Below are 22,392 nucleotides of genomic sequence, written 5' to 3'. Positions count from 1 at the left end.
CATGAGGATTCACTTTAGTTAATTCCTGCATTGTGTTAACACAAAGAAAGAAAAGAAAAAAAAAAAGAAAACTTCTTTTGATGAAGGCCAGGTACTAAAAGTTTTTTGTTTCTTTATTTAAGCACTTAAACATATAATACAAGCACAAACATCCCTCTTCTTGTATTTATATTTATTTATATCCATTTAAGTTCAAGCAGTGCAAGTGTGTACTGGGCTAATTAAGCCATTTACAACATGTTTAGGTGCAAATATGTCCCAATCATCGTGCTGTTTCCTACCAACAGAAAATGATGAAAGACAACAACCTGGTGCGTCACCTGGATGCGTGCGAAACGATGGGCAACGCCACCGCTATCTGCTCTGACAAGACAGGCACGCTGACCACCAACCGCATGACCGTCGTGCAGTGTTATGTTGCAGATGTGCACCACAAGTTAATTCCAGACCCTGGAGTTCTGCCACCAAAAACTCTCGACATACTGGTCAATTCCATCGCAATCAACAGCGCCTATACCTCCAAGATACTGGTAAGCCATCTGTGATGGGAGCCACTGTTGCAGAAACCTCTATTTCTGATACCTTGTAAATTTACTGACATAATATTATCGCAGGAAATATTTTCACTTATTTATCACATACAAAATGTGAATTAGTCTTATTATTTAAGTTGAAACACCACATATTAATATCACATGTGGCACTCTCTATGAACCCATGTCTGTATATTTAAGATTCTCCATTATAGTAAAACTTGTATAGCCAAGACATAGATTTCGGTGTGTGAGTGGGTTTCACCATATGATGAGATCAGCCTGGATACAGTGAGACAGTTCTGCAGAGCTTTTTCTTTTTGGCTGAGCAGGCAGTCAGTGCACTTGGCTGCTGCTTTAAATTCATCAAGCATTCACTCAACTTGTCACCTTGAGTATGGTTGTGCATTTTTGTCTTATCTCTTATTCAGAGCGTAGCCAACTGTATTTGAATCCAATCTGTCTAAGATGGTCCCTTGTTTACAGTGAATTCATCAAAGGGAAGTTTTCCCTGAGCCATTTAGATCTGCATGTAGTAAGAAATAGATAGATAGATGGATAGATGGATAGATGGAGAGATGGATAGATGGATAGATGAATAAATGGATAGATCGATAGTGTGCACATAGACACAAAGCAAGTCAAAAATATGTTTGCATGGATATTTCTTAAGGCCCCAGATTTTAAGTAGTTTTATCATAATCAAGCGTTTTTATAAAAACTCCTGGAAAACAAAGATCGCAAAGATAAAGACTTCTTCCGACAGTTGGAGCTACATGCTTGAGTAATCTTTTCCTGGCATGACCATGTGCACTCACCTGAACACAGACACAGCCACCGTTTGTGCTTGTCTGTGTGTCAGTACCCTTGGAAACCCCTCTGGTGTCTGCTCATTGAAGGCCGACAAACTGACAAATGCCCTTACTTGCATAATAAAGCCGAGCAGGCTGGACATCTGCGTTTGAAAGATCCCACAGATTTCCCTCTCAACCCCTCAAGGCACAATCACAGTGTTAGAGTATTGGTGAAGACAGAGTGTGCTACAGATTCTAGTTTTAACTTGAACATACAGTCGATACACTAAGGCAGTGCAGTTGCTTTGAAGTTGCCTCAGCTTCCCCCCTTGCCACAGCATTTCCCTATCTAGACGTGCTACATTAACAAGATGTTATCCTGTTTGAGAAACCTGGAGGAATGCTTCGCATTATTACATCAGAATATTGTACCTCTGCAGCTGCTTAGCTCGATCGAATTAAGCACCGGCAGAGTGAAGCTTAGCCTGTGTGGATTAAATGGCACCTTTAGTCTGTTTTAATCTTTTCATTCATAAAAAAAGTTACCTCATTCCACTAAGGTGGAAGTTACACTCATGGTAAACCTCAAATTATACTACCTACATTAATGTGCTAAGCACCTCACTACCTGACTTCATCACTGTTGTATACATATACAGTTAATACACAGGGATTTATTGCATAAATATAATATAAAACGTCAGATTTAGTACATAAATAGTGAATAGTAGTGTTGGCTGGAATGTGTTTATTTACTGAGGGCTCTTATTAGCATAAAGGAAAGCAGCAGAGCGAAAGCGAGATGATTAAGGGCAGATATACAGTAATTAGGGAATGACTAGAACTCAAAGCAGGATGCAAAAGAGAAAATTCAGAGGAATATTTAGTGCATCTCTTCCTTCCTCCCTCCCTTCCCCGACCACCCCCACTCCCTCAGCGCCACTCCTGCAGTATGCTGGTTGGTGTGTTCTTATATAAGAGGCCAATCCTGTGGGATGCCCGGATGGCTACGGGATTCTTTGATGGCCACCACACAAAGGCACAAAGGCAAAGAGGCAGGCTTTGATACCTATATCAGTCGCCCACCGCCTCTCTGGCTTCATCATTCAGCCACGGGTGTAACTCTGCCTCTTCTGTCAGCACATACAGACTCTAAAGTGGAGAAAGCTTCTGCTCAAGGGAGGAATTCACATTTACTGAACCCTTCACACATACAGTATATGCACCCTCACACATATCGTACACACATGCACATTCTCATAGATACTTCATTCACGAATACAGTTTGAAACCTGAGTGTATGAAAGTTTTTTTTGAAGGCTTCAGGTGTTTTTGCAAGTTCTAGTATTCATAATGTAGCAGGTGTTTTCAATGATTCTTGAACTCTGTCGCTGTGCACTCGTATTCATATATATTATGCAAATTACACTGGCATAAATGAAGTGCACAAGCAGATCCTTGGGGCATCAGTTTTCCTCAAATGTCTTTTGAAGCCAAATCATTCACGTAACATAGCAACATATGGACCTCGCTCAGTGACGTCAATTCAAAGGAACAAGCATCTTCCCCAGTGGCAAGAGTCCCATAGCAAACGCTCGCCCCATAGAATCAGCTGTGCTTTCATTATTACCTTTTCTTTCACTTCACATCCTTTCTTTTTTTCATGTTGACGTTGTCCATTAGAACTGTGTGTGTGTGTGTGTATGTGTGTGTGCTGTGTAAAGTGCAGATGCCAACAAACACAAATGTCAGCCGCGCACACACATCTGTCATATCTGGCATACTGACACTGTAGGAGGTTCTCAGATCACAGGTGCATGTTCTCACAGCACAGTGGTGTGTGTTTAGCATGGCTCTGTGAATGTTCTGGGAGCTCAATCTCATGTTGTTTCAACCACCTGCCCGGGTCATTATTCTGGTTTGTGAGGCACAAACACACACAGACACATGGATGGCGTCAGTTTTGTAGTGTACATGCTTTTGGGAAATGAGTAAACCGTTTCAATAAAAAAGAAAGAAAGATTCAACAGGATGTTTCAGATGTTGAAATAGAGACGGAATTCTGTTAAATCCGAAAAATCCCATGTGTTGATCTACAATGAGCAATTTGTAGTTTTTTAATTAAAATAAACGGCTTCATTTGTTTTCCGTTGTGAGTGTGCAGTGAGCTTGTGGTGTAATTTGAGTTTGGCTCAGTGTTTTTGTCATCTGGACATAGTGTACCTGTTTACACATGGAGGAGAGATGAGTGTCTTGGATGACTTTAGCTCAGAGCTCCCATGTGTCCCCATGTTTGGAACATTTTTGGCCACTGACGTCCACAACAAAACAAATGTCCAAATGTCTCTTCTCCTCTCCTCTCTACTTTTCCTTACTCTTCCTCTCTCTTCTCTCTTCTCTCTTCTCTCTTCTCTAATCTCTCTTCTCTCTTCTCTCTTCCCTATTCTCCTCTCTTCTCCTCTCCTCATCATGTCAGAATGGCAATGCTTTGATGTTTAAACGGCACAAATCCTAATGGGCTCCTTGCATTTCCCTCACACATGACATGGTCGATTTCTTGCTTTCATTGTTTTGTTATGTTGCACATCAAAGATTAATTTGGAGCGTGAGGTCAATGATAATGCCGCTGATCAGATTTAAGATTACTTTATATACAAATATAGGGAACAAAATGAGCCAGGGACTCATGTGCGACTGAAATTTGTGTAGTTTAGTGTTTTGTGTAGAAACAACAACCTTGAAAGTAAATCAGGAGCTTTACCCATCTGTGACCAAAATGTACCAAATGCAAGAAATAAAGATAATAAAACTGAACAAAGCAGTTACACAGAAGCAGTTAATGTTAACAAAACTTTTGATTTTAATAGATTATAGTAGCTTTATTTTCATTGTACTGAAAGGAAACTCAGTGTAGAAGAACAGCGCAGTCAGACTGTAAAATAAAACAGAATTTCTATTTGTGTAAATATATAAGTGAAAAACAAGGCTACACAATATATTATTTTTGTGTAACCAGATTTGCATTTACCCCCTTCACTTACACACAAAGATTTTATGCAACACATTCATTTGTATGATGTCTTATTGTTTTAGAAATCAAATATCTGTAGTAGTCGGGCAAATAAAGGACTTAATGAGTCTAAAGGAAATAAACGGTCAGAGATCAGAGCTGAAGGTAAATGGAAGAGGGAGAGTGGCGCAAAGAGAGCATAAATGCAAAAAAGGATGACAGAAGATGGGGAAATTATTCAAGAAGAGGAGCTAGAAACCACATGCGTGTGACAAGTGTCCTCATCATTGACTGTACGGCTGTATTACTGCCCTCGAGCACGCCTCCAGTTCTTAGCCCAGTTGGCTGGTACAGTCATGTGGAGAGCTAGAATACCATCCACTCCTACATGCAAAGAGGGAACAGGAGGGAAGGCGAAGGCAGCGGGGGTGAAGTGGCTTGTTAGAGACTGGGGAACATGATAGTGAGGAAGAAGAAGAGAGACATCTGGAGTGAGGAAGGAGCAAAGCAAGCAAAGATAGCAAAGGAGGAGAGAGGGATTGTTTAAGATGGAGAGAAGTGTGGTGAAAGATGGTGATGGAGGGCGAAAAGAACCGGGAAGAAAATGGAAAGATGGAGAAGAGAAAGGGAAGGAACAGGAGGGATGGATTAAGGAGAGCCCTGGGCAGAATAGGAAGTAAAGTTGCCAGCTCTCCCTCTGGCATATGTCCTTGCCTGCGGGAGAACCAAAGTACCAGTGAGAGGGCATCTGGTCCTTCGCCACGTCCAGGCAAGGACGCGCCAACAGTAGGGAGCCATGCCAACGCTGCACATCTTATGCCAGCAACTGTCCTTGTAAGGACAAACCCACGTCAAGCACAACCTCTGCGGAATATCCAACAATGAAAGGCAGTGATGTTGACGTCTGCAACGCGACAGGCTCGTGGTTCAGAAGGGTCATCTCTTAAGTAATCATGGGTGTGTTTTGGAACTCTGTTGTTCTGAAACTGTGTCGCACTTGGCACTATATGTATTAAAAGACCCTTATATGTAAAATTAAAAACAGAACAAGCACGCTTCCGCACTTTACTAGTGCAGTGTTCTAAAGCTGCCTGTTTGGAATGGGCTGTTTGTTTGGCCTGTGGTAATCCTGCTTGCCGTTTTCTTTCTAAAACTGTAAAAGTGACCTGCATCAATTGAGCCACTGCAAGCAAAGACCGGCTGCAGAGCTCAGTCCACAGAACCTTAAAACCACGTCACCGCTGTTGCACAACTTGCCTTTGTCGTGACCACCCTGTTGACGTGATTGACAACGTCACTTATGTTGATGAGTCCCAGTCGAAACAATCTTCTAATGTTGAACATTATTGCACCAAATTTGAGAGAGACTTTAGAGAGTTTTAGTTAAAACTAAGTTTCAAAAGCAAAATATGTTGACTTGTTAAGATAGAGTAGATAGTCGGAAGACAAATCATGGGGAGTAGGAATAGTCCCTAATGACAAAATGTATAAAGTAATGCAAAGCAAACATAGCTTTCACATGGGTTCATATATACATAAGTATTCTGGTGCTGTTATGAGTAAGGTAGTAATTTACATTTTGTGGTTTAACTTGTTGTTCTGTTGCTGGGAGCTTATTCTCTCAAATACTTAGCAGACAATGCAGATGAGGTAATTTGTTCCATCCCCTCATTAGCCAATGACGGGCAGTGTCTTCCTGATGCAATCACTGGTCATTAGGAAAACACATTAATTCTGTTATTTACCACAAAAGTATTTATACTTCTCTCTGTGTCTGGTAGACACAGCTGAACATTAACCAGATATGTCCAATTACTAGGTGAACATGGCCAAGAGCTCTAAGTGGGTTTTAATGATTAATGAGATTTCAGATGACTTTCATTCTAAACCTCTTGACTGGAACTCCTGGATCGCAGCAGCTGCAAATACAGAGACATGCAAGATAAGTCTGAGCCTGAAGGAATCAATATTCATGTTTCTTTTACACAATGTGGTTTCAAGATATTGAACTGCGCAAACCAGACATGGGGCAGATGTATCACCCACTAGACAATGTTCACAAATTACTAAGAATCGTTCTGATTTTGTGCTTCGCTTGATGTTGTATTGAAACCAAAACTACCAAACAACAAATTGAAAGGTGAAGCTTTGACACTGTTGATCGATCAATTTAATTCAAATCAATTTTAAGTTATGTGCCACAAGACTCGCTCAAAAGGCCTCAGACTCAATATACAGTTAGACAATTGACAACAAATAGATTTGTCTCAAAGGTGTTATTTGCCTTTTAAGTTGTCTAATTAACATTTGTTTGTTTGCTCATCTTTCTGTTAATTTTGGTTTTAATTTGTTATATGATGCTAAAAAAATGGGCTGGAATGATCAACTGCTGAGAGACTTTGCTAATCCACGTTCTCTAGCTGTAAATGGACAGAGTGGGATATTTTGGCATTGTTTCTGGATATTAGAAGGAGGTAGAGTTGCTTTGTCCATCTTAACTTAAAGTTAATGGTTTTGATAGATTCCTTAAAAAACTTGAATAGACTGGACTAGAGGAGGATCTCTCTTTCAGGACAGACGGAAAACTTTAATGTCACATGCACAGAGAAGAATGGAAAGGAAAACTAGTAATAATGTAACTGTGTTGACTGCAAGGAAACATATCTTAGCCATTGTCAGTATCTTTAAAAAACACATTAACACAGTTCATTAGCACCCACTATCAAAACCTTGTTAGCCTTTGGAGGAGAACAGTCATTTGGTGGAAAATGTGAGCACGACAATGCCTGTAAGCCATTAACGTGATTAACTACTGTCGGTAGAGTCGTTCTCAACACATTGTGGCAAGTGCAGAGTGAGGAAAACAACACCAAAAAGTAAAAATTCAAACGTCAAAATGTCAAGCTGTCCTTTTAAATCTTATCTTGGTTGGAGGCTTGTTTAGAAGAAGAACAACAAGCCATCTATTTTAGGGGCAAATAGCACAGACTGAAGGTGTCTGTTTAGTAGCAAGTCAGTGTGCGTGTGTGCCCGCTAGAGAAAGAGAGTGTACCTGACAAGCTGGCCTACAGCTGTGAGTGGAGGTGTCACATGTACTGGAGGAACCAAGGCCGCAGGAAAACTTGCTGTCACCTCACTACCAACTAATAGGGATCCAGTTTAACATGTTCTTCAACAGTTCTGAGTTTTATTAAACTCATTAACAACAACAATCAACAACACTCACTCCCTGTTGTTCACACAATACTTAGTTAGTCCTTTCATATGACAAGTTATCAGTCAACCAAAAATATGTATTTTCTTTTTAAAACAGTATGCTTCAGAGAAGAAAAAGCTGTATTGCTTGTATTTCTGTGTGATATTAGCGGAAGAAATAGTGAGTAAATGGAGAGCAGCTTGGGGAGAATATTAATATAGACTGGACAAGATGAAATGAGAAAATAATTTAAGGACTTGTGTGGAGTGAGATGAGTGAGAATCCTGTGAGAGAATCAGAGCCAGAGAGTCAGAATCAGAGAGAGAGAGAGAGAGAGTGAGAGGGAGAGAGAGAGTACCCTCTCCTTTCCCAAGTCTCTCCTTCCAAGTGTGCTTCACCAAGTGTTACAATGGCAACACTGAATCTTCCAGAGGCTGACCACATGCAAACACTTGCACTTACTGTAAGTGTGCACCTGAACACACCGCACAGATTTCAACAGATTTCATACACACATACACATAACTGCCCATAAAGGGCTTTGGTGTTGGCTGATAATAAAAACATCCCAGCTCTGAGAGGCAGAGAAAATGCTCCTTTGACAATGGACACTGTAAAATATTCATTGCTACTGAATCACTCATGAGCAGAATTTAATAATGAAATAATCATTTTATTAAGAAAAAAAAGGCAAATATTCAGTGGGTTCTCCTTTTCAAAGGTGATTACTTCCTGCATGTCTTTTTAAGGACTGTTGTTTGCACAAAACAATAATAAATATTCACTCAATGGAGATAATATTCTGCTGAATAACTGACAGCATTAGTTGCTGCTATACAACAAAAAAATATGAACTATTAATCATCATTTCAGAACAACATAACCTGAACAGGTGAGCTAGCGGGCGCCCACATAAGGAGGCTTGACTCTTAAACCCCAGGTTCGGGTCCAACTCGTCCTTTTGCTTTGTGTCTTCCCCCCACTCTCTGTCCCCATTTAATGCACTGTCCTCTCCATAAAGGCAAAAAGCACCTATTAATATCTTTAGAAAAAGTATGGTGGATAAAATCAAACATCACATGTTGTGTTTGACGCTCACAATTCACGTCGCCATGTAGACATGTTGATAATGCGGTGTTAGCTAAACCGTGGAAGAACACATAGTTCCAAATGTACAATTACAGATTGCAAAGGGGGTTGAGCTGCATGCCTGAAATAAGAACATCCAAATGTGATTCCATCCATCTCATCTGCAAACACTCCCACACACACAACCCCTTCACCTGCTAGCTGCTTAATTATCACCAGCAGCTATTACACTGCTCGCACGGCACTGAAGAAAAGAAGAACATCATCTGTCATTGAACAGAGTTGAACACAGAACAAACAGGGATGTTTGTTTCTAGGTTTTCTACACCAAAGAGAAATGAAACACAGCTGTGGATGAAATAAATAATTTAAGATTTAGATGAAAGTTATGGCTTAGGTTTAAATATTATAAAAGGTGAAAATTATTTTAAAGACACACACAGATCAATTAGAATTGGAAATTATTCTGTAAAGCAAATATATTTGTCCGAAAATAGAAGTGAAAACCTCCTCCACCTCCCTCCAGCCCCCAGATAAGGAAGGCGGTCTGCCGAAGCAGGTGGGCAACAAGACAGAGTGCAGCCTGCTGGGATTGGTTTTGAGCCTAAAGCGGGATTACCAGACAGTAAGAAACCAGATGCCAGAGGAGAAGCTTTACAAAGTCTACACCTTCAACTCTGTCAGGAAGTCCATGAGCACCGTCATCAAACTGCCTGATGGGAGCTTCCGCATGTACAGCAAAGGAGCCTCTGAGATTGTCCTCAAAAAGTGAGTCTGCTTCATGATTTATAATGACACGCAGCAAACGCGTTATTGTTGAGAAAAAACATATGATAACGTTTTGTGTGTTTTTTTTATGACACATATAGACTATCCATCTTGAAAAGCTCAATGTAATTGAGAGCACTTTCTCTAGGCAGAGAGAGTTTCCACGAGTAGGTCACATAGTTGTGACAATTTACAGTTTAATACATCAACACTGCAGTGACAAATGAGTAACTCAGAGAAACATGTGAGAGGCAGATAGGAGGCTTCACGCTCTGAAGGAGGAAGCAGCATCATAATCAACATTTACAGGTTTCTTGGTTGTTACGCTATGGAAAAGGTGACATTTGTCTTAAATTTGCAGGGAAAATCCGTTCATTTATTTCCAATCATATTTGCTGAAATGCAGTTTAACTGTCAGTATGTGTGTCAGTGTATCAGATGGAAATCTTTCACAAATACCTGACGTTTTCCCAAAAAGTAGATTTTGCCAGTGTTCTGGAACGTTTGATCATATCACATGATCATCATCAAGGATTGACTCACATTCTAATAGCTCAGAAACCAATAGTACCAATGCACAATTCCAAATACCTTCTTTCCCACTAACCTTCAACCCATCCTGAACTCTAGATGCAACCATATTCTGAACGAGGTGGGGGAGTCAAGGGTTTTCCGTCCTCGGGACAAGGACGAGATGGTGAAGAAAGTGATTGAGCCCATGGCGTGTGACGGCCTGAGGACCATCTGTGTGGGGTACCGTGACTTCTCCTGCAATCCTGAGCCAAACTGGGAGGATGAGAACAACATTCTAACTGACCTCACAGCCATCTGTGTCGTGGGGATAGAGGATCCCGTCAGGCCAGAGGTAGGAGAGTATCTGCTATCTGCAGCTTGTGTTTTTTCCCTCTTTTGTGAAGTGTCACTTTACATAAAATGTAAGGTATTTATGAGCTTGTCCATCCATAAGGTTCATATAACATTTACAGAGAGAAAAAATAGAAGTGATGAACGGTAATGTGAATCGATCATGCTTGTCAACGCTGTGCTGGAATGGTTCAAACACAGTGAGGTTGTTCCATGTGCAAATATTCTCTACAGTATTTGTATTCCTTATCAAAGTGACAGGGATGTTATTAAATGAGGGTGGAAGCCATTGTAGTATGTGAGACAACGCATGTGCACAGTCTGTCTTTTTTTTAATAAGAAAATTATGTTTATATAAAAAATTTTCATGGAATTATATGAAATGTTTATGCAGGTAAGTACAGTATATATACATTAATACGAATTAAGATACATATATATATATATATATATATATATTATACATTTGACAAGTTACTTCTCAGACTAATATATTTTCGGCTAAGTCACAATATGAAGTGAATATTTTTTATTTTCTGGGATTATGTCACTTAACTGTTGGAGGAAAGTTTAAACATGTAAACCTGGACCAACCTTCATTTACCACTCTGCTGTAGTTTTGATGGAATGTGGTCAATATGTTTCTATTCAGATAATTAAATCAATTTCTTCGGACAGAAATCAGATTCAGACACATAAATATAAATTACACTCTTTAATTAACCCCCACCATTATTGACATCAGACTGTTGTTTCAGTAAAGGGAGCTCATGTATTTGCAGATGGACATTTATTAATCCTTATGCTTTTACAATACGTTTCTCTTTTGTTGACTCGAAGAAAAACAATATCTGTGTTTCGAGAGGCTGAGAGTGAACGAGGCAGCTGGTGACAGCAGCAGCCTGTAGAACAATGAGCGGACAGAAAGGGATCGGGTGACATTCGCATGATCAATTGCTTCACTCATGAGTGCCCCACTAAATGATTATTGATCCATCAAACGCATTCTTCAGACTGGGCCAATCAGCTTTAACGGAACCTGAGCTGCTCAGTTTTCACACATTGCTTATATTTTAACAATTAGTTTACACTTATATGAAACAGTTACACCCTTATGAATTATAAATAAAGTTTGATTTAATCAAAATAAGCTGCACATTAGCATTTCTTCCTTTCATTTAATGCTTATTTTCAACTTAAGTAGTTCATTAACACAGTTGAAGGTAAAAAACAATCAAATGAATAAGTTACCTTCAACAATTTGTTATCAGAGATGCACATTATTTTAGGATCAATTTCACTTCAGAGAAGAGAGGACTATAATTGACAGAAAGAGGAGACTGCATACAGTAGGAAAACGGACCTCACTTGACGGCCCTGGTGCTGCTACAGGGAAACTGAGTCCTGCATTATTCAACTTCCTCCTTTCATCTTTATTTATTTTCCATCCCCCTCTCCTCATTCTTTACCAAGGCCACTCATTCAACCTCTCCCCATCATCTTCCCCCTGTTCCAGGTCTCCCCCGTTGTGTAGGGTTTGCCTTTCACCTTTCTATGGTTGCTCCTTTTCATGTGAACCGTCTCTGCAACCTCTCACTGCGCATTGCTTTTTTTTACTGCATTTGAAGCATAGTTATGTAAGCATCTGAACAGAGGTAGAAAAAAGCAAATGAATTCTGAGAGAAGAGGCAAAACACAGAATCCATTGTTCTTAAAATTAGTAAGCAAACAATCTTATAAACAACTGGAGTGAAACACAGTATCACTGTGTTAATACAGGCCAACTCTGCAGTTACTATTGAAAATCAAACTTCCAAAATGGCAAGAAATATGCATGAGAAAAGCTAACTACTGCTTATTCCCCATTGCTGGAATTTCTTCCACCAAATGAGTCATTTAACATCTGATATTTTCAGTCAGCGATGTAGAAAAGCAGAGCACCAAACACCACTGCACTCCAGTGGTATCTTTTCAGGACTCTTTGCAACACTATACTGGACATGTGATGAGTTTTGCCTCTGCTAAAAAGGTCACGCACAGTGGTAAAGGTGTTTTTGGTTTGATTATTAGTCTCTAATTTCTTCCTCCAGAATGCAATGTTCTTTTAATAACCGGCTGCTGTGTACGTCTGCCTCCAGAGAGACACGGGAGAAGAGAGGAGGGAAAGAGGAAAGGAGGGAGAGCTATGGAGAGAAGATAAACAGATTTAAAATCAGGTTCATGTCAGAGGGACGATGAGAGCGCAGAGAGACTGGTAAGGAGAGAAACGGAGGGAAAATGAGAGTGTAACCGGATCCTGGATAGAGAGGCTTGTTTTCCAGTCTCACCTACTAGCCTCTTAACCTCTTCCTCTGTCCGACCACATTGTATTTTTAATGAGCTTCCACTCTTATCCTCTCCTCCTCTTCTCTCCTCCTCTTCTCCCTTTGGATAACCAGTCAACTGGAGCACTGGTCATCCAAAAAGAAAAAGGGCAGTAAAACAGACAGAAGGGAGATGACAGATAAGCAGACAGAGAGCTGGTTTCATGATAGAAAGACAAAAGAGTCTGCGAAAGCAGAAAGTAATAACATTGGCTTCTCTTACTATAAAGATTTACTGAAAGAACTTATTTACCTTGTCACATCATGATATTTGAAAATGACAACTAATTAGTAAATGTAGTTTGTGCTCTTGGTCACATCGGTAAGTTTTAACTGTTGCTGTAACGCATTGCATAGCACATGTAACACTGGTGCTCAAAGGCTTCTTTCACTTTTAATTCTACTGAGTCACTTGTCCCCCTTTCAGGGCTCTAAGTATTCTGTATTATATTATAATTATGTATTATTTTGTCTGCAGTTTAGAAAGTTCATTGCAGTGATGATTAATCATTCAAAAGAATAATATAATATAAAACATCAAGTCGAATGAAATCACGTTTTTGTAACATCTCGCTCATTAGAAAACCACGCTCACTTGGTAATCCACTCCCTTTAAATGAGTCCGATCCCTCATGTTTAAATGCATCAGCAGCCTAATTTGGCAATTTAATGTACAGTTGAGTATGTGTGCACATTGTGTTGGTGGATTCATCAAGCCTTCCAGTCTCCTGTATGTAAACTGCGTGTTTGTTTGTGATGGGTACACGCATTCTCCCACGTGTTTATGCAATGTGCCCCAGTGTCGGTGAAGTAAAGTGGAGAATTTGCATATTTCTGCCTCCGGATTTGTTAATGCGTGTGTTTGTGTCAGAGCAAGTGCGTACCTGTAAGTATGTGCAAATGGATATGAGTTGCTGTTACTGTATGTGCACACATTTGTTTATGTGTGGGTTTGAAGAGCAGCGCACGCCCACATTGACCTGTGTCAGGAAGAAAACATGGAATGAATCCATACTCTGCCTTTTCTCACTTGTTCTACCTCAGATCAGTCTCCATATTATTCATTTACTGGACGAATGTTAGGTGGCCAAAAAACCACTACGCCATCTTACATTCTGTTAATGAAAATGGGGATAAAGACAGGAGGATATGGTAGGAGAAAGTACAAGGGGTTAGTATTCTTCCTGTGCACCAGAGGGTTCAGAAGTATTAATAATATTCATATGAACTTAAGGTGTGCCTTCATATTAACAATAAAATTTGGCCAGGTCATTGTTGGGTGTGTTTGGGGTTTAGTCTCACTTCCGTCATCGTGTGATTTTCAGTAAGAAAGTTCTAAAAACATCCTGTACACTACCTGTGTGGCACAGCACGGCAGACAAAATAACCTTAGCAGCTCTTAAATCCACGCTCCTCGATCTGTATCTGCTTTGTGTGTAAATGTGCGACTGTTTGGTTTGTCACATCAACTTGAAACATGATAGTATGCTGACCCGTGTTCATGTATCACACTTCAGGTGCCTGATGCCATCCAGAAGTGCCAGCGTGCAGGCATCACCGTGCGCATGGTGACGGGAGACAACATTAACACAGCCAGGGCCATAGCGATCAAGTGCGGGATCATTCACCCAGGAGAAGACTTCCTGTGTATCGATGGCAAAGAGTTCAATAGGAGGATCCGCAACGAGAAAGGAGAGGTACTGTATCTATTGTCAGTGTAAGCCAGAGAAGAAAGACTTGATAAAAGAAACCTAAAAACTGAAACGGCAATCCCTTGTTGTCCTTTTTCCTTTGTGTGTTTGTTTGTGGGTGTGTTTGTGTCCAGGTGGAGCAGGAACGTATGGACAAGCTTTGGCCTAAACTCCGAGTTCTGGCCAGATCCTCCCCAACCGACAAACACACACTTGTCAAAGGTAAACTGGTTGCACTGTTTAATATCCTGATTAACTTATTTTGACATTGCTCTTCATCACACCAACACGTGGCTTTTACCAGGTATGAGTTTGGTCGATCTTTGCGAATGCAGCAAATATGTGCTGTGTTGCCTTTCCTCATTTCCAATGCTGCATTCAATTTACATGCGTGTGTGTGGGTTTGACAGGAATCATTGACAGCACTATGACAGCGCAGAGGCAGGTGGTGGCTGTGACAGGAGATGGGACCAATGACGGACCTGCTCTGAAGAAAGCTGACGTTGGCTTCGCCATGGTAAGCAGCCCCTCTTTTCTGTTTATCCTCTGTGTGTCTGTGTGTGTGTGTGTGTGTGTGTGTGTGTGCGTGTGTGTGCGTGTGTGTGTGTGTGTGTGTGCGTGCATGTGTGCATGTGTCTTTCTCCTTCTTGTTTGCCTTTTTTTTAAACTGATCTCAGTCAACATCCACAGACGTCTTCCTCACTTCTGCAGCTATTCGGGGTTCCTTCTCAGGAACTCTTGCCTCAGGCTGTGTGGATTAACAGCTCCCCCTAGTGGATTTCTGAGCTCTGAGTTCCCTGCAGCAGATCACAGACAGCTAGAAAATATAAAATAAACCAAATACAGCTTCTGTTCTTCTGCAAACCCCAACTTTATATGTATTTGTTCATTGGCTGTAGATTTCTCCCCTCAGCAATGAATTACTCTAGATAATGCACTACACCATTTCCTCCTCATCGCCTATTGCATAATGCTGTGGTTCCGAAATTATTTTAAGCTCAAGTAACCCTCATCAACACCACTTATCAATTTCTATTACCACTCAGGAAGTATTTCCTGCTCCTCCCATGAATAATGAGAGTCCTTATTATTCTGCATCATCATTATCCATCATCAGAGCCGACTCCAGTGTTTGTCCAGTGGCTGCAGAGTTTATTTCGACGGATTTCTTGCAATTCTTTTCTCTGGTATACTGAGGAATTATTAGTTTTTTTTTTAGAGCCCACTTAAAGTGTAACAGAAGCCTGATTTTGCTTCGGACTGCACTGTGTCTGCACTCTTCCAGGGTCTTGCTGGTACAGATGTGGCCAAGGAAGCGTCAGATATCATCCTGACCGACGACAACTTCAGCAGCATCGTCAAGGCGGTGATGTGGGGACGAAACGTCTACGACAGTATCTCCAAGTTTCTTCAGTTCCAGCTCACTGTCAACGTTGTGGCCGTCATAGTCGCTTTCACGGGCGCCTGCATCACACAGGTCAGATTGCGTGTGTGTTTGTGTGAGTGTGGTCACGTGACTCTATATACTGCACATAAGTAGATAAAAAGTTATATGCAACATCCAATGAAAACACAAATCACATGAAATGAAACACGGCATATGATATAGGTTGATACTTTTCCATCTATCATGTTTATCAAATATTGAAGATAATTAAACCTTTTCTTTATCAACAATAATTTAGCCAATCTCTGTCCTGGTAAAATTTTTGTTCGGACAGAAAAAGAGTACCTGAAAAATATTAAAAGGAAAATGATTTTGGTTAAAGAACAAGTAGAAGCAAATGAAATACCCTGATTGGATCTGTATTTTTGCAACCTACTCTATTCAAAATGCAGAGTTATTGAGACTTTTTGCAATTTTTCACCGCATATCTGCAGGACTCTCCTCTGAAGGCAGTGCAGATGTTGTGGGTGAACCTGATCATGGACACTTTTGCATCCCTGGCTCTGGCAACTGAGCCTCCGACAGAGTCTCTGCTGAAGAGGAAGCCATACGGTCGCAACAAGCCTCTCATCTCCAGCACCATGACGAAGAACATCCTGGGACACGCGATCTACCAGCTCATCATCATCTTCACTCTTCTATTTGTTGGTACGCGCTGTAATTTTGCTCGTCAGTTCTGCACCGTGTCTTTGTAAAGGGCAACCACCTATTTGTCTTTTTTTTATTGTCCCTTTAGGCGAGAAAATCTTTGACATCGACAGCGGCCGTAACGCACCTCTCCACTCTCCTCCATCTGAGCACTACACCATCATCTTCAACACCTTCGTGATGATGCAACTGTTTAATGAGATAAACGCTCGGAAAATCCACGGAGAGAGGAACGTGTTTGAAGGTATCTTCAGGAACCCAATCTTCTGCTCGATTGTTTTTGGCACCTTTGCTATGCAGGTAAGCTGACGCGAATATTTAGATTTCTATGAGAGTCATAAAATTGTCATGTTTTTTGAGTCTGACACATAATTTGCATTGTGCAGATTATAATTGTGCAGTTAGGGGGGAAGCCATTCAGTTGTAAACCTCTTGACCTGGAAAAATGGATGTGGTGTGTTTTCCTCGGACTGGGAGAGCTCATCTGGGGCCAGGTAACATGAAAATACATCTGATCCCCCTTTATATGATCCTGCTGTCTGCATATTGTATCCTCTTTCTGTGCATCTCTACAGTGAGCATGTTGCCTTTCCCTCTTCACCCAATGTCCTGTCTTCTCTATGGGATAGGTCATATCCACCATACCCAACAGCAGGTTGCGTTTCCTGCGGAGGGCCGGCCAGTTGAGCAAGAAAGATAATTTACCGGAAGAGGATGCAAATGAGGATAATGAGGAGATTGACCACGCAGAGAGGGAGCTGAGGAGAGGACAGATACTCTGGTTCAGAGGACTCAATCGTATACAGACTCAGGTGAGAACACAAGTTCACCTCCGATGCCACAATTTGCCTGTTTCACTTCCCAGAACGATTTGCTTGGTTTGATTCTTCCTAATAATAATATATGGATAGACGTTGAAAAAAAGAAGAATTATGATTTGGTTTTCCATGAAAAAATAAACCAAGATGATTGGCATACCTATTTTATGTTTTACTGTCTTATAATCAGTTTCCATCAGCCAATACCTTGCTACCTTACCCCCAAGAAAAAGTCCTATGTAATTTTACGTTATGTTTGAGTATATGTGAGTAAGTAACAGCCATTAAGTTACTTTATTTCAAGATGACTTATTTAGGTTCATGAAGATTCTGCATCCTCTCGTTCGGCCTTGATGTGAGAGTCAGCGCGGATCTGTGGAAGATCGATGGTGAAAAGCAACTGGAAATATGAATATTCATATATGTTCTCTCATTAATCAACTCTGCAGACCTTTCACTGTGATATATTCAAGAGAGTTTTAATATGTTTTGGATTTGATGTTGAGTTACTTCATCTCAGGGAAGGTCCAGGATAAAGCCAACCCAGTCATACTGCAAGTGGCTTGTCTTTGAAACAGTCAAATCACCAAGTGGACCCCCCCCTAAAAAAAAAAAAAAGCAATATCGTACCCACCTCAAGCGGTATCTGTTTCCGGTTTGAGGTATTTGTATCTGGGATTTCCAAAATCTAAGTCACTTATTTAACTGAGGCAAATGGAATTTAGTTTCTTCCTTCAGCAGAGAGTGTTAACATCTCTTTCTGAAAAACAGGGTCACTGTTACTCTGTAGAACTTTCTGTTTTCTTGGGGACCATTTCTTTTGTAGAAAGAACCTCATATGAAATCTACACATTAGTGACATTGTTTGATTGTGCAGAGTAAGATGGACTTTTTTCAAGAGACAAATGCTGCTGATTTAAAACTTTGAACATGCATTCTATTCATATCAGGGTTGAGGCAGAATCCTGAAATACCGATGAACTAAATCAAAAACTTGACCCCCCCCCCCCGATGATAGAGAACATGTTGTTTGTTTTGTATTGTTGTTTGTAAATTGAGTGAATTGACCATTTAAGTTGAACCATTTCTTTAAGGGGATACTACATTCTGACACCACCCCCCCCCCCCCATGATGTCTTGGTTGAGACAATCCCTTTAACCCTCTGAATCACCCAGCATGTCGACCTGTGTTGCCATTTGGTCTTTGTCACTCTGAGCAGCCATTTGTCCTCTCCTGTCCCTCGTCTCCTCCCACAGATTGATGTAGTCAACACCTTCAAGAGTGGCACCTCCTTTCAGGGGCAAGGGGCTCTGAGACGCCAATCATCCACCACCAGCCAGACCCAGGATGTAACCAATGTTTCTAGTCCTAGTCACGTGTCCTTGTCCAATGCCCTTTCCTCTCCTACAAGCACTACTGCTGCTACTGCTCCTCCCACTACTGGTCGTGAGTCTGATCTCTGTCAGTCAGCTTCTCTGCTCTCTCTGCTTCAGAGGTGTCATCCTGCTCTCAACGCAAATATTCTCCAAACAAATTAGTGTGATGGTCTCTGTTTGAGGTTGGCACCTCTGAAGATTTGTCTTTCTGTCTTTTTTGTTTCTTGCTATCTGCTTTTTTCATTTCCTCTCTTCTGTCTTTTTGCTGTTCATACTGGATTTCAAATTCATCTTGATATCTCCTGCCATGCTTGGGTGTACTGTCCTCTCATTGGTGGATGTGTGTTTGTTTCCCCAGAGTGCTAGGAGCGCAGGACTAAGGGTGATACCCACGGCGTGACATTTCAGGTTGTGAGTTTGTCTCCCTCTGCTCATCCTTCCATCCACCATCCCATCCATCAACCCTCCCATTTTTTATGTCTTGTCAAACGTTAACGTGAACTAATGACAATCAACTCACCAATGGAGTGGGTAAACATTCAAGTATAGTGTTGCATTGTTGTGTAACTCCATGAGTGAGTTCGCTACTGATGAGGCAAATCACTCTGGATTGACTTCAAGCTAAATGTATAGGTTATTTAATGTATCCTGCAGCCAACACATGATCTGCAGTGACTAGAAAGAAGCTGCAGTAGTCGATGAGGGAGTGTCTGTTTTAATAGAAATACAGGTTCCAGCTGTTGTGCTCAGGGTGTGTTGAACAGGAATGGAAGGGAAACGCTGTGAAGCAGTATTTTACTGTACAATAATTCAACCTGTCTCGTCGCTTCATACTGTCAGTGTAGCTCACTGTCATGTTGCCATAGTTACGGCCATAGATCCATTACAGCAGCAGCAGTGTGGTTCCGACCCCTCCCACCCCTTTCTGACACCCCATCAGTGTTACTTGTCAGACATCTTGTCACGTGAACTCATCAAGACAGGCTCCTCTTATTATTTTCTTCTGTTTTGTCTCCATATAACCTGCTGCGCTGCAGTTAAAATACAATATACAGTATTCCCATACATTGTAAAAATCAATATCATTTCTGTACTATTAACGTATTTTATGTAACAGTACACTGGGGTGCTTAGTATATTATTATTTACTGATTATACAAAAAGGAGCATTTCTATCCACACAACCGCCCTTGAAAAAGGGAAAAACTATGATGATAATTACAATATTTCCTCCTAGTTTAAAATGTTTTGGGTTATACTTACCATCCTAACGCAAAGAGCCAAATTGATTGACAAAAAGCCTAAAATAATCACATTCAAAATGTGACAATTTACCATTTTGGGAGTTGGGATTTGGAATTTGTTTTGGCAAAATAATGTCATCTTCAGACTTCAGAAATTATAATGTGCTTTTTATAAAGTTATTAAAAAAATGATAATAAAAATAATCATTAGCTGTGATCCTGGAAATGTTTTTGTTGCCACTTTGATCTTTGCTGGTCTGTCATAACTAAATTTTTGTTTCATCCACAATTTTAATAGCCTTTTTTACCAACATGTCAGTATTTGTTAGGGCAAGTTTTTCAGTTGTGGATTTAAACTTTAATAGATTCCATTATATTTTGTATGGATTTTAATTTATCCAGCTCACAAAATCCTTAAAAAGGTGTTTGACACAGAATAAACCTCCAGAAATAATAGTAAATCAACCTATCTGTATAACCCAGAGTACTGTTGATTCAAATCAATGTTGCAACATCAAATAATTCTATTAGCAACCAAATGATTCCTATACAATATGTGGACGTTATCACACACAGTCAGGATTTACCACAACCCTAACCCATAACCACCTACCTGAAGAAACCGACAGATACATGGTGATGGATAATTACTTCATTAATTATTCTACTTGTTTTGGGCCTATACTTGATTGTTTACTTGTGCATGGAGTTGAGAATATTCTTTGACCGTCAGGCCACTGATACTAAATCTATTATTTTCATAGATTTCACTGTCGTGTTTTGTGTCAGCAGTCTGTGTGCTGGTGTCCACTTCCTCCCCATACTGTTGTCTTGTTGCATGTTGTTTGTGTTTCGTGTTTACTTCCTGTGTTCATGAAATATGAACCTGCTGCATTCGCTCGTCGTCTCAACTTCACTGTTTTTATTTGGATGTGTTGTTTTGTTGAGAGTGTCACACTGCGATGCTTGTGTTGAACCAACCTCCTTGTGCAGACTCTCTCCATCGCCCTGTGTGGCGACCATGCTTCTGCCACCCTGTGCTTTGTGTGTGTTTGTGTGTCTCATCCAGTGTCTGTGTGGATATTGTCCCAGACAGTGCTCTGGTGCCTCCAGAAGTTTTTAAACCACCCGATTGGATCCCTCAGATCTAACCTCTTTCCTTCTTACTTACCTCGTCCACCAGATTTCTTCAAACTTGCATGTGATATTCTCCTTTTATTTTTTGCTGTGAGCATTCCATATATTAACGTGGCTTGTTTCTAGGTATACAGCACATTGGACTAAAGCGTATACTTACAACGAGCGTTTGTGTTGCTTCGTAATTTGTTTTTTACCTTGAAATGTATGATTTTATCATGTTTTTTCTGATTATTTTCCTTGCTGTTTACCTTAGTGCACGCTACAGTTGAGTGACTTGTGAACTGTAGTAATCATGTGAAAGCTGAACACAGACTGCAGTTGCCTTCTCTCTTCTTGTTCCTTCTCCTCCCTCACCACCTATTTGACCTCAAATGAGAGCCCCCCCCTCCCCCCTCCCCCCTTTCTCTTCCATCCCCCCTCTTTCATCCCGAGGGTCCCTCCAACCCTTCCATTTAATCTCTGTCCACATCTCTCATCGTTTTTCCTTCTCTTTCTTCCCTTTGTTACGACAGATCCGCGTTGTGAATGCATTCCGTAGCTCCCTCTATGAAGGCCTGGAAAAACCCGATTCCAGAACATCCATCCACAACTTCATGACACACCCAGAATTTAGGATAGAAGACTCCACGCCCAATATCCCCCTCATCGACGACACGGACGAAGACTCCGCTCGGAGGAAGAAGATCTTCTCCAGCCAGCCCACGTCCCCCAACAAGAACAACAATGCCATCGACAGTGGCATCAACCTCACCATCGACACCAGTAAATCGGCTGCATCCTCCGGCCCCGCCAGCCCTCTGCACAGCCTGGAGACCAGCCTCTAACCCTGATCCAAAACCTCAGCTCTAACCTCTCGACCGCCTCTCCTTGAAGTCTGGGTGTGCCTCTCCCTATTTCCCTCCAGACCTTAAACCCAACCTCATATCTTGTCAACCCCCACATTCCCCCCAGTTCCAGCTGAATTTTTTCCCTCCACCCCCCTCCAGACCCCAATTTACCACCTTCACAGGACAGGCCCTGTGGCAACATGCCCCCCCCCCCCCCCCCCCCCCCATAAGCTTGAGCTCTTAAAGCTCTCCGTTCCTCTCGAAAGGGAGACAATCTAAAGTAATACAGCAAGGTGAAAAAAACAACTAACTAGCATACAATCAAAAAAGCGCAGCAAAGCCACAAAACCTACACAGCCATCCTGCTTTAATGGTTGTATGTGTACAGTGGCGGCAGCGGTGGTTTGTATGACTATATGCGTGTTAGCATGTACTGTATAAGCGTGCCGCTGACTGCACATATGTTTGAACTGTGCCCCTCGTGGCACCGGGAGGATACGATAAGGAGGGAGACACTGCTGAGGAGTGAAAACCACGAAACAGGACAGACTTTCAAACTCCGCTCACACTCCCTCTCCTCAAC

General features: G+C 41.2%; 1 protein-coding gene across 7 annotated transcripts in view; it reads left to right on the top strand.

Annotated features, from left to right (window-relative positions):
* atp2b2 (ATPase plasma membrane Ca2+ transporting 2) overlaps positions 1-22,025 on the top strand; it is a 112,351-nt gene extending 90,326 nt beyond the window's left edge. For 4 of the 7 annotated variants that reach the window (XM_062404949.1, XM_062404967.1, XM_062404942.1 and 1 more), the window contains 12 exons: positions 288-530; positions 9,149-9,390; positions 10,021-10,255; positions 14,135-14,314; positions 14,443-14,530; positions 14,719-14,825; positions 15,594-15,785; positions 16,190-16,403; positions 16,492-16,703; positions 16,790-16,897; positions 17,033-17,215; positions 21,495-22,025. In XM_062404949.1, the coding sequence (XP_062260933.1) occupies positions 288-530; positions 9,149-9,390; positions 10,021-10,255; positions 14,135-14,314; positions 14,443-14,530; positions 14,719-14,825; positions 15,594-15,785; positions 16,190-16,403; positions 16,492-16,703; positions 16,790-16,897; positions 17,033-17,215; positions 21,495-21,806 (2,316 nt within the window). In that variant the 3' untranslated portion in view covers positions 21,807-22,025. Of the gene's footprint in view, positions 1-287; positions 531-9,148; positions 9,391-10,020; positions 10,256-14,134; positions 14,315-14,442; positions 14,531-14,718; positions 14,826-15,593; positions 15,786-16,189; positions 16,404-16,491; positions 16,704-16,789; positions 16,898-17,032; positions 17,216-18,478; positions 18,934-18,956; positions 19,007-21,494 lie in introns of those variants that run through there. The other 3 variants (XM_062404976.1, XM_062404992.1, XM_062404958.1) reach the window with 3 other exon arrangements.
* The last annotated feature ends 367 nt before the right edge of the window (positions 22,026-22,392 follow it).

The sequence above is a fragment of the Platichthys flesus genome, chromosome 2 (genome assembly GCF_949316205.1).
Source record: "Platichthys flesus chromosome 2, fPlaFle2.1, whole genome shotgun sequence".
Classification (NCBI taxonomy): Eukaryota; Metazoa; Chordata; class Actinopteri; order Pleuronectiformes; family Pleuronectidae; genus Platichthys; species Platichthys flesus.
The sequence above is the reverse complement of the archived record's forward strand: the minus strand, read 5'-3'. Positions and strand labels throughout refer to the sequence as shown.